This window comes from Anolis sagrei, chromosome 1 (genome assembly GCF_037176765.1).
Source record: "Anolis sagrei isolate rAnoSag1 chromosome 1, rAnoSag1.mat, whole genome shotgun sequence".
Taxonomy (NCBI): domain Eukaryota; kingdom Metazoa; phylum Chordata; class Lepidosauria; order Squamata; family Dactyloidae; genus Anolis; species Anolis sagrei.
This window is the reverse complement of record NC_090021.1, coordinates 2,691,710-2,704,694: the sequence shown is the minus strand read 5'-3', so window position 1 is coordinate 2,704,694 and position 12,985 is coordinate 2,691,710. Positions and strand designations below refer to the sequence as shown.

Sequence of the window (12,985 nt, the reverse complement as noted above, 5' to 3'; positions counted from 1 at the left end):
CCTACCATTTCTAGGTCAGAAGAATGAAAGGATCCTTCCTGAAACACCTGAGAGCTATTGCCACCAAACAAAGCAACCAATATGGGGTTAAACAGATTGAGAATCAGACCACACCCCATGATGCTATATCCACAGTTGTACTAAATGAGCACTTTAACCATAGCACTGTCATTCTACGCATTCCACCTATGCAACCATGAAGCCAATAGGAAATTGAAAGTCACCTGGGAAGGTCAAGAGCTTGAACATTGTTTCCATCCTAAATATCTCGGTATCACCTTAGATCAAACACTAGCATTTAGGAAACACTGCTTGAACTCAAAGTAGCTGCACGCAGTAACATCCTGCGGAAACTTACTGGCAGCACATGGGGTGCAAACCCAAAATTAGTAAGAACATCAGCCCTGGCCTTGTCTGACTCAACTGCCAAGTATGCCTGCCCAACAGGCCAATGGAGACTTCACCTCAGACATCAGAAGAGCTGCAAGACCGAGAACAAGCCACGAGAATAAAGACGAAGATCCACCCAGAGGGAAAGTGTTCTTGCCAGACATCAAGGGAACCACTGACCGCAGAGGGAAGCTGATGAGGAAACACAACCATACAAACCAAGAAAATCCAACCAATGCTCCGTTCAGCAAAGGACAAGAGGGATCATCTCACCTCTGAAGGAATCTACCGTCTACCATGCAGCTGTGGACAAGTCTACGTAGGGACCACCAAACGCAGCATTGCCCAGACACGCATCAAGGAACATGAAAGGCACTGCAGACTACTTCAACCAGAGAAGTCAGCCATAGCAGAGCACCTGATGAACCAGCCTGGACACAGCAGATTATTGGAGAACACAGAAATGCTGGACCACTCTCACAACCACCATGTCAGGCTACACAGAGAAGCCACTGCAATCCACAAGAAGCATGTGGACAATTTCAACAGAAAGGAAGAGACCATGAAAATGAATAAAATCTGGCTACCAGTGCCTTTCATGTTCCTTGATTTGTGTCTGGGCAATGCTGCTGCGTGTGGTGGTCCCTCTGGAGACTTCTTGTCCACAGCTGCATGGTACACGGTAGACTCCTGCAGAGGTGAGAGGATCCGTCTTGTCCTTTGCTGAACGGAGCATTGGTTGGATTTTCTTGGTGGGTCTGTAGATAGTTTGTATGTTGTGTTTCCTCATCAGCTTCCCTCTGCGGTCAGTGGTTCCCTTGATGTCTGGCAGTAGCATGGCCCAGACACGCATCAAGGAACATGAAAGGCACTGCAGACTCCTTCAACCAGAGAAGTTAGCCATAGCAGAGCACCTGATGAACCAACCTGGACACAGTGTATTATTTGAGAACACAGAAATGCTGGACCACACCAACAACCACCATGTCAGACTACACAGAGAAGCCACTGAAACCCACAAGAATCATGTGGACAATTTCAACAGAAAGGAAGAGACCATGAAAATGATCAAAATCTGGCTACCAGTATTAAAAAAAAACCTCTAAAATTACAACAGCAAAACAACAGAGAGGAAACAATCAAGCACATCTTAACACCTCTCAACAAAAGATTTTCCCAGGCTCAGCCAGGCCTTCAGATGCTAATGAAGGTGGTCAGTTGAAACATTCACAGCTAGCTCCAGCAGACAAGATTCCTTTGTCCCACCCTGGTCATTCCACAGATATATAAATCCTTTTCCCTAGTTCCAACAGACCCCACTACCTCTAAGGATGCTTGCCATAGATGCAGGCGAAACGTCAGGAGAGAATGCCTCTAGAACATGGCCATATAGCCTGAAAAAACCTACAACAACCCAGTGATTCCGGCCATGAAAGCCTTCGACAATACATTATGCCTGCCCTGTTTGGCACAAGTCTGCCCATGTAAAGCAGGTGAACACAGCGTTGAATGAAACATGCAGAATAATCACAGGATGCCTTAAACCTACACCTGTTGACAGACTCGACAAGCTAGCTGGCATTGCCCCCCCCCCCCCCATGTGCGAAGGAAAGTTGCTGATAAATGTGAGAGAAATAAGGTTGAACCCTGTGAAAACCCCCCACTGCATGGCGACCAGCCTCCTCCAAGTAGACACAAATCAAGGGAAATATTTATGAGAACTACCACTCCTCTTGGTGTCCCCCCAGCAACAGAAAGGGAATCCCTCTTGGCAGCTAAACCAGAAATCCCAACTGGATGACCCCCCCACAAGGGAGGGTCTTCCTCCAAGGGCAAACCAGGAATGGGCAACTTGGAAGTCCCTGAACAGACTCAGAAGTGGAGTGGGCAGATCAAAAGACAACCTGGCAAAATGGCACGACCTAGAAGAATCCCACTCCTTGTGTGACTGTGGAGCGGAACAGACAACTCTGCATCTGTATGCCTGTCCGCAATGCCCTGCCTCATGTACAGAGGAGGAATTGTGGGAGGCTACAGACAATGCTGTTGCTGTTGCCTGTTTTCAGTCAAAAGACATTTAGCCGCCTGCGTGCCTTCTATTTTTATCGGTTTTATACTAATTTATGTCACGATGGTCCACGCTCTTGTTACATCCTGATTAGATTACTGCAACTCACTCTACGTGGGGTTGCCTTTGAAGACTGTTCGGAAACTCCAACTAGTCCAGCGGGAGGCAGCCAGACTGCTCACCGGAGCGTGATACAGGGAGCAGACCACCCCCCTGTTGAGTCAGCTCCACTGGCTGCCGATCCAGTTCCGAGCACAATTCAAAGTGCTGGTTTTGACCTACAAAACCCTATACGGCTCCGGCCCAGTGTATCTGTCCGAATGGATCTCCCTCTACGTCCCTCATAGAATCATAGAATCAAAGAGTTGGAAGAGACCTCATGGGCCATCCACTCCAACCCCATTCTGCCAAGAAGCAGGAATATTGCATTCAAATCACCCCTGACAGATGGCCATCCAGCCTCTGCTTAAAAGCTTCCAAAGAAGGAGCCTCCACCACACTCTGGGGCAGAGAGTTCCACTGCTGAACGGCTCTCACAGTCAGGAAGTTCTTCCCCATGTTCAGATGGAATCTCCTCTCTTGTAGTTTGAAGCCATTGTTCCATTGCGCCCTAGTCTCCAGGGAAGCAGAAAACAAGCTTGCTCCCTCCTCCTCCCTGTGGCTTCCTCTCACATATTTATACATGGTTATCATATCTCCTCTCAGCCTTCTTTTCTTCAGGCTAAAGAGTCTAAGATCTTCTGGGGCGGCCCTGCTCTTGACCCCACCACCGGAGTCTAAGATCTTCTGGGGCGGCCCTGCTCTCGACCCCACCGCTATCACAAGTGAGATTGTCGGGGACGAGGAGCAGGGCCTTCTCAGTGGTGCCCCCCAACTGTGGAATTCGCTCCCCAGGGAGATTAGATCAGCAACATCACTCCTTTCCTTCAGGAAAAAACTGAAAACATGGATTTGGGACCAGGCATTCGGACAACTGGGCAGATAAAGAGATAAAGAAATGACTTTGACAATGGCCAGGATGGAATTTGGAACTCTGAAAGACGAACGCTGAGCACGTGAATAGTTTTTATATGATGCGTTGTATATTGATTGTTTTGATTGTTTTAACTGTGATAATGGTTTTAACTATGGTTTTGTACATTATGTGTAATTTGTATCGGCATCGAATTGTGCCTTTTTGTAAGCCGCCCTGAGTCCCCCCTCCGGGGTTGAGAAGGGCGGGGTAAAAGTACCTGAAATAAATAAATTATGCAATGCTTTTGATACGAAATAAATAAATAAATACTAAATTATGAAAATACCTGACTACAGGGTTACAGCCTGTACTGGATGGGGTTACACTCCCCCTGAAGTCGCAGGTTCGCAGCTTGGGAGTGATCCTGGACTCATCGCTGAGCCTGGAACCCCAGGTCTCAGCGGTGGTCAGGAGAGCTTTTGCGCAATTAAAACTTGTGCACCAGTTGCGCCCGTACCTCGGGAAGTCTGATCTGGCCACAGTGGTCCACGCTCTTGTCACATCCCGTATAGACTACTGCAACGCACTCTACGTGGGGTTGCCCTTGAAGACTGTTTGGAAACTCCAACTAGTCCAACGAGCGGCAGCTAGACTGCTTACTGGAGCGACATACAGGGAACACACCACCTCCCTGTTATGTCAGCTCCACTGGCTGCCAATTCAATTCCGAGCACAATTCAAGGTGCTGGTTTTGACCTACAAAACCCTTTACGGTTCCGGTCCAGCGTATCTGTCCGAACGTATCTCCCTCTACGTCCCATCTCGGAATCTGAGATCATCTGGGGAGGCCCTGCTCTCGACCCCACCGCTATCACAAGTGAGGCTGGTAGGGACGAGGAGCAGGGCCTTCTCAGTGGTGGCCCCTCATCTGTGGAACTCACTCCCGGGGGAAATCAGGGCTTCAACTTCCCTCCTTGCCTTCAGGAGGAAGGTAAAGACGTGGCTCTGGGACCAGGCCTTTGGGCACCCTGACAATTAGACATGGAACCAGAATGATAGGACCAACAATGTGTGGAAAGTAGAACCTAACTATGAGTCGGTTAAACGCTGACCAGCAATGAGGTTTGTATTGCTTTTATTGTTTTAATTGTTTTTACGGGTTTATGGCTATTCCTGCCGATAATATTGATTGTTTACGTTAATTGTTATCAGTGTTATAATTATTGTTGTTATTGATGTTATGTTTTTGATGTTATGTTTTTGTAATACAGGCATCGAATTGTGCCTTGTTTGTGTAAGCCGCCCTGAGTCCCCCCGGGTGAGAAGGGCGGGGTATAAGCAACCGTAATAAATAAATAATAAATAAATAACTCCCACCCCACAAAGTTTCCAAACCCAGATTAGGGCCAGTGGTTCAGAGAGGTCTGAAGGCTACAGGTGCAGATGCTCAGAAATGAGATGTTTGAGCAATTGTGTAACTCCGCTTCCAACGCACCCACATTCTTCTTACCTTTGGTGCCCACCAGGTGATGCCCATGTGCAGGGCGTAGTCGCAGCACACTTTGGGGTCGGCCAGGCTGCGGCACTTCTCGTAAGCATCGAGGAGGGAGATATCCTTGTCTGGAAGCACGTGCCCGATCACCATGGTGGTCCCCCCAACGAGGGCGGCCTGCGTGTGCGGAGAGAGTGGGGGAGAGAGAGGAAGATTGAGTGACCCTTTGGGCAAAGTGTTCTAGTTTTATTTACTTAGACATATTTCTGCTCTATTGTTTTCAGCATGCATAACAATTAAAAGCATCAGCCACCTCACTTAAACAACAGAACAAAAGACTGACAAAGTGGTGATGCCTAGAGGCCTCAAAACCTGTATCAGGAAGATACAATAGGATCTGGAAATGGTCCTAAACAGAGAGCAGAGTTAGAATCATACAGTTGGAAGCAGCCACATGGACCATCTAGTCCAGTGTTTCTCAACCTGGAGGTCAGGACACCTTGGGGTATCATGAGAGGGTGTCAGAGGGGTCGTCAAAGACCATCCGAAAACACAGAATTTTCTGTTGGCCATTGGGGTTCTGTGTGGAAAGTTTGGCCCAATTATCTCATTGGTGGGGTTCAGAATGCTCTTTGATTATGTTACATAGTTAAAGAATCCATGTCAAGGTCTATTTTCCCCAGACTCCACTAGTATTCCATCATTGTTTGTGTCCACAGTGTTCTACACAGGTAGGTGAACTACAACTCCCACACACAAGGCCAATGCCCATCAAACTCTTCCAGTATTTTCTGCTGGTCATGGGAGTTCTGTGTCCCAAGTTTAGTTCATTTCCATCATTGGTGGAGTTCAGAATGCCCTTTGATTGTAGGTTAACTATAAATCCCAGCAACTACAACTCCCATATGACAAAATCAATGCCCCCTCCCAACCCCACCAGTATTCAAATTCGGGCGTATCGGGGTTTTGTGCCAAATTTGGTCCAGTGAATGAAAATAAATATCAGATATAATGTAAATATCAGATATTACATTACGATTCATAACAGGAGCAAAACAACAGTTATGAAGTAGCAACAGAAATAATGTTATGGTTGGGGGTCACCACAAGATGAGGAACTGTATAAAGCGGTCGTGGGATCAGGAAGGTTGAGAAACATTGATCTAGTCTAACCCAATTCTGCCATGTAGGAATACATATTTAAAGCTCAGCCTAGAGATCCCCAAAGAAGGAGAGCCTGCCTCCCTCCAACGCAATCCTTTCCTCTGCCAAACATATCTGACTGCCAGGAAGTTATCCCTCATGTTTTGCCGGAATATCATTCCTTGTAATTTGAATGCACTGGTTTGCGTCCTAGTTTCTGGAGCGAACAAAAACAAGTTCGCTTCATCTTCACTCTGACATTCCTTTCATATTTTATTTATTTATTTGCGTCACTTGCTCCCTCCTCCTCCCTGTGGCTTCCTCTCACATATTGATACATGGCTATCATATCTCCTCTCAGCCTTCTCTTCTTCAGGCTAAACATGCCCAGCTCCTTAAGCCGCTCCTCATAGGGCTTGTTCTCCAGACCCTTGATCATTTGAGTCGCCCTCCTCTGGACACATTCCAGCTTGTCAACATCTCCCTTCAATTATGGTCCCCAGAATTGGACACAATATTCCAGATGTGGTCTAACCAAGGCAGAATAGCACATGGGGAGCATGACTTCCCTAGATCTAGACACTAGGCTCCTCTTGATGCAGGCCAAAATCCCATTGGCTTTTTTTGCCACCACATCACATTCCTGGCTCATGTTTAACTTGTTGTCCATGAGGACTCCAAGATCTTTTTCACACGGACTGCTCTCGAGCCAGGCGTTGTCCCCCATTCTGTATCTTTGCATTTCGTTTTTCCTGCCAAAGTGGAGTATCTTGCATATGTCCCTGTTGAACTTCGTTTTGTTAGTTTTGGCCCATCATCTCTCTCATCTGTCAAGATCGTTTTGAATCCTGCTCCTGTCCTCTGGAGTATTGGCTATCCCTCCCAATTTGGTGTCGTCTGCAAACTTGATGATCATGCCTTCTAACCCTTCATCTAAGTCAATAATAGAGATGTTGAACAGGACCGGGCCCAGGACGGAACCCTGCGGCACTCCACTTGTCACTTCTTTCCAAGATGAAGAGGAAGCGTTAGTGAGCACTCTCTGTGTTCGTCCACTTAACCAATTCCAGATCCACCTCACTGTAGTTTTGCCTAGCCCACATTGGACTAGTTTCCTTGCCAGAAGGTCATGGGGGACCTTGTCAAAGAAGGCCTTCCTGAAATCCAGGTACGCTCCATCCACGGCATTCCCCGCATCTACCCAGCTTGTAACTCTACCGAAGAAAGAGATCAGATTAGTCTGGCATGACTTGTTTTTGATAAATCCATGTTGACTATTAGCGATGAACATTACATTTATACACACACACACACACTAGCTGTCCCCTGCCACGCATTGCTGTGGCCCAGTCTGTGTATATGAGTTTTGTGTGTGTGTGTATGTGTGTGTATATATATATATGTGTGTGTGTATGTGTGTGTATGGTTTTGTACATGCACTGTAATGTTTTTGTTGGGGTTTTTTTTTGCCTTTTTAAGTCCCTTCTGTTGTGTTTTTGGTGTTTTTATGAGTGATGGTCACTCATTGGCCTGAGAGGTGCAGTGTGTGTCCAAATTTGGTGTCAATTCATCCAGTGGTTTTTGAGTTATGTTAATCCCACAAACGAACCTTACACACATATACCTGTGGAATATATAATTTCATACTGGTTAACCTTTATTGTATGCTGCCCTGAGCTCTTGCGGTATGAGGCTAACTACAGATATGCTAAGAAATAAATTAAACTTGTATGGACGAGTAAATGAACTCTTTCCTTTGTCCAGAGGGATTATTCTGAGTCCAAAAGGACCAACTGATGACATGTTCAGTGCTATGAATGGCTGAAGAATGCTGAAATGCCTGGCTGCCAAGCCAAGGGGTGGGGGGGGGGATGCAGGGCTAAGAGCCCCCCTCCCCGGGCATCCCTTGAGCCAAGGAGATCCCCTCCCACAGAGGCTCTGCTCCTGATCCCTTCCTTCTGAAGGCCTTGAGCCATCCCTGGCCCACTGCCCTCTACTGTAAGGAAGGCCGGAGTGAGAGTCCTGCATTGGCCATGGGGGCAAGTGAGGGCAAAGGTCCCCATCCTCCCACCAATCACGGCCTCTATTTCAAGCATAAGTGGGTGTCGGGCGCATCCACAGACACCTCCCTCCAGGTGAGAGGGATTGCAGGGGAGTGTATGGATCACACACTCCACACACTCACTCACCCACCCCCCGAGAAAGAGTGTAAGGTGGATTAGTGGTACTCCTGCAGCAGCGCCGGACCCCTCCCCACAGGCTGCCCCTCTGTTTCCTCCCATGGAAAGGGGTGGAAAGAGGAGGCCGTGTCCTGAGCTGACCCCCGTGATGGCCACTGACTAATCCTCAAAGCTGCTTTCCAAGTCCAAGCTGCGGGGGGGGGGGGGGGGGGGAGGCAAACACTCGGCTTGTATGGACAACTGGGGCTTTGCAGCAGCTATGTGTCCTGAATGGGCTGCACCCTGGGGATTGCCCAACTGTGCCCCATATTTAGAGCCAGCCCTGCGTAATTAGGAAATTATTTATTTATTTGTACCCTGCGCTTCTCAACCCCCGGAGGGTGGCTTACAGCTGGCAACAATTCGATGCCCCCATATACACATAATACAAACAATAATTACATACAGATAAAAAAAAAAATCAATTCAAATTAAATCTGGGTTGTTGTAGGTTTCTCAGCCTATATGGCCATGTTCTAGAGGCATTCTCTCCTGACGTTTCGCCTGCATCTATGGCAAGCATCCTCAGAGGTAGTGAGGTCTGTTGGAAGTAGGAAAAAGGGTTTATATATCTGTGGAATGATCAGGGTGGGACAAAGGACTCTTGTCTGCTGGAGCTAGGTGAGAATGGGTTGTTGTAGGTTTTTTCGGGCTATATGGCCATGTTCTAGAGGCATTCTCTCCTGACGTTTCGCCTGCATCTATGGCAAGCATCCTCAGAGGTAGTGAGGTCTGTTGGAATTAGGAAAAGGGGTTTATATATCTGTGGAATGACCAGGGTGGGACAAAGGACTCTTGTCTGCTGGAGCTAGGTGGGAATGGGTTGTTGTAGGTTTTTTCGGGCTATATGGCCATGTTCTAGAGGCATTCTCTCCTGACGTTTCGCCTGCACCTATGGCAAGCATCCTCAGAGGTAGTGAGGTCTGTTGGAATTAGGAAAAAAGGGGTTTATATATCTGTGGAATGACCAGGGTGGGACAAAGGACTCTTGTCTGCTGGAGCTAGGTGAGAATGGGTTGTTGTAGGTTTTTTCGGGCTATATGGCCATGTTCTAGAGGCATTCTCTCCTGACGTTTCGCCTGCACCTATGGCAAGCATCCTCAGAGGTGAGGTCTGTTGGAACTAGGAAAAAGGGTTTATATGTCTGTGGAATGACCAGGGTGGGACAAAGGACTCTTGTCTGCTGGAGCTACGTGGGAATGGGTTGTTGTAGGTTTTTTCGGGCTATATGGCCATGTTCTAGAGGCATTCTCTCCTGACGTTTCGCCTGCACCTATGGCAAGCATCCTCAAAGGTGAGGTCTGTTGGAACTAGGAAAAAGGGTTTATATATCTGTGGAATGACCAGGGTGGGACAAAGGACTCTTGTCTGCTGGAGCTACGTGGGAATGGGTTGTTGTAGGTTTTTTCGGGCTACATGGCCATGGTCTAGAGGCATTCTCTCCTGACGTTTCGCCTGCATCTATGGCAAGCATCCTCAGAGGTAGTGAGGTCTGTTGGAATTAGGAAAAAGGGTTTATATATCTGTGGAATGACCAGGGTGGGACAAAGGACTCTTGTCTGCTGGAGCTAGGTGGGAATGGGTTGTTGTAGGTTTTTTCGGGCTACATGGCCATGGTCTAGAGGCATTCTCTCCTGACGTTTCGCCTGCATCTATGGCAAGCATCCTCAGAGGTAGTGAGGTCTGTTGGAACTAGGAAAAAGGGTTTATATGTCTGTGGAATGACCAGGGTGGGACAAAGGACTCTTGTCTGCTGGAGCTAGGTGTGAATGGGTTGTTGTAGGTTTTTTCGGGCTATATGGCCATGTTCTAGAGGCATTCTCTCCTGACGTTTCGCCTGCACCTATGGCAAGCATCCTCAAAGGTGAGGTCTGTTGGAACTAGGAAAAAGGGTTTATATATCTGTGGAATGACCAGGGTGGGACAAAGGACTCTTGTCTGCTGGAGCTACGTGGGAATGGGTTGTTGTAGGTTTTTTCGGGCTACATGGCCATGGTCTAGAGGCATTCTCTCCTGACGTTTCGCCTGCATCTATGGCAAGCATCCTCAGAGGTAGTGAGGTCTGTTGGAACTAGGAAAAAGGGTTTATATATCTGTGGAATGACCAGGGTGGGACAAAGGACTCTTGTCTGCTGGAGCTATGTGGGAATGGGTTGTTGTAGGTTTTTTCGGGCTACATGGCCATGGTCTAGAGGCATTCTCTCCTGACGTTTCGCCTGCATCTATGGCAAGCATCCTCAGAGGTAGTGAGGTCTGTTGGAACTAGGAAAAAGGGTTTATATATCTGTGGAATGACCAGGGTGGGACAAAGGACTCTTGTCTGCTGGAGCTACGTGGGAATGGGTTGTTGTAGGTTTTTTCGGGCTACATGGCCATGGTCTAGAGGCATTCTCTCCTGACGTTTCGCCTGCATCTATGGCAAGCATCCTCAGAGGTAGTCAGGTCTGTTGGAACTAGGAAAAAGGGTTTATATATCTGTGGAATGACCAGGGTGGGACAAAGGACTCTTGTCCGCTGGAGCTAGGTGTGAATGGGTTGTTGTAGGTTTTTTCGGGCTATATGGCCATGGTCTAGAGGCATTCTCTCCTGACGTTTCGCCTGCACCTATGGCAAGCATCCTCAGAGGTAGTCAGGTCTGTTGGAACTAGGAAAAAGGGTTTATATATCTGTGGAATGACCAGGGTGGGACAAAGGACTCTTGTCTGCTGGAGCTAGGTGTGAATGGGTTGTTGTAGGTTTTTTCGAGCTATATGGCCATGGTCTAGAGGCATTTTCTCCTGACGTTTCGCCTGCATCTATGGCAAGCATCCTCAGAGGTAGTGAGGTCTGTTGGAAGTAGGAAAAAGGGTTTATATATCTGTGGAATGACTGGGGTGGGACAAAGGACTCTTGTCCGCTGGAGCTAGGTGTGAATGGGTTGTTGTAGGTTTTTTCGGGCTATATGGCCATGTTCTAGAGGCATTCTCTCCTGACGTTTTGCCTGCATCTATGGCAAGCATCCTCAGAGGTAGTCAGGTCTGTTGGAACTAGGAAAAAGGGTTTATATATCTGTGGAATGACCAGGGTGGGACAAAGGACTCTTGTCCGCTGGAGCTAGGTGTGAATGGGTTGTTGTAGGTTTTTTCGGGCTATATGGCCATGTTCTAGAGGCATTCTCTCCTGACGTTTCGCCTGCACCTATGGCAAGCATCCTTAGAGGTAGTCAGGTCTGTTGGAACTAGGAAAAAGGGTTTATATATCTGTGGAATGACCAGGGTGGGACAAAGGACTCTTGTCTGCTGGAGCTACGTGGGAATGGGTTGTTGTAGGTTTTTCGGGCTACATGGCCATGGTCTAGAGGCATTCTCTCCTGACGTTTCGCCTGCACCTATGGCAAGCATCCTTAGAGGTAGTCAGGTCTGTTGGAACTAGGGAAAAGGGTTTATATATCTGTGGAATGACCAGGGTGGGACAAAGGACTCTTGTCCGCTGGAGCTAGGTGTGAATGGGTTGATGTAGGTTTTTTCGGGATATATGGCCATGTTCTAGAGGCATTCTCTCCTGACGTTTCGCCTGCACCTATGGCAAGCATCCTCAGAGGTAGTCAGGTCTGTTGGAACTAGGGAAAAGGGTTTATATATCTGTGGAATGACCAGGGTGGGACAAAGGACTCTTGTCCGCTGGAGCTAGGTGTGAATGGGTTGTTGTAGGTTTTTTCGGGCTATATGGCCATGTTCTAGAGGCATTCTCTCCTGACGTTTTGCCTGCATCTATGGCAAGCATCCTCAGAGGTAGTCAGGTCTGTTGGAACTAGGAAAAAGGGTTTATATATCTGTGGAATGACCAGGGTGGGACAAAGGACTCTTGTCCGCTGGAGCTAGGTGTGAATGGGTTGTTGTAGGTTTTTTCGGGCTATATGGCCATGTTCTAGAGGCATTTTCTCCTGACGTTTCGCCTGCACCTATGGCAAGCATCCTTAGAGGTAGTCAGGTCTGTTGGAACTAGGAAAAAGGGTTTATATATCTGTGGAATGACCAGGGTGGGACAAAGGACTCTTGTCCGCTGGAGCTAGGTGTGAATGGGTTGTTGTAGGTTTTTTCGGGATATATGGCCATGTTCTAGAGGCATTCTCTCCTGACGTTTCGCCTGCACCTATGGCAAGCATCCTCAGAGGTAGTCAGGTCTGTTGGAACTAGGGAAAAGGGTTTATATATCTGTGGAATGACCAGGGTGGGACAAAGGACTCTTGTCCGCTGGAGCTAGGTGTGAATGGGTTGTTGTAGGTTTTTTCGGGCTATATGGCCATGTTCTAGAGGCATTCTCTCCTGACGTTTCGCCTGCACCTATGGCAAGCATCCTTAGAGGTAGTCAGGTCTGTTGGAACTAGGAAAAAGGGTTTATATATCTGTGGAATGACCAGGGTGGGACAAAGGACTCTTGTCCGCTGGAGCTAGGTGTGAATGGGTTGTTGTAGGTTTTTTCGGGCTATATGGCCATGTTCTAGAGGCATTCTCTCCTGACGTTTCGCCTGCACCTATGGCAAGCATCCTTAGAGGTAGTCAGGTCTGTTGGAACTAGGGAAAAGGGTTTATATATCTGTGGAATAATGACCAGGGTGGGACAAAGCACTCTTGTCCGCTGGAGCTAGGTGTGAATGGGTTGTTGTAGGTTTTTTCGGGCTATATGGCCATGGTCTAGAGGCATTCTCTCCTGACGTTTCGCCTGCACCTATGGCAAGC

At 47.8% G+C, this 12,985-nt stretch overlaps 1 protein-coding gene across 2 annotated transcripts in view; it reads right to left on the bottom strand.

The window, feature by feature from the left end:
- Positions 1-12,985, bottom strand: part of DPYSL5 (dihydropyrimidinase like 5) — a 101,624-nt gene that overhangs the window by 39,615 nt on the left and 49,024 nt on the right. For both annotated transcript variants that reach the window (XM_067471390.1, XM_067471408.1), the window contains exon 3: positions 4,924-5,082. In XM_067471390.1, the coding sequence (XP_067327491.1) occupies positions 4,924-5,082 (159 nt within the window). The remainder of the gene's footprint in view (positions 1-4,923; positions 5,083-12,985) is intronic.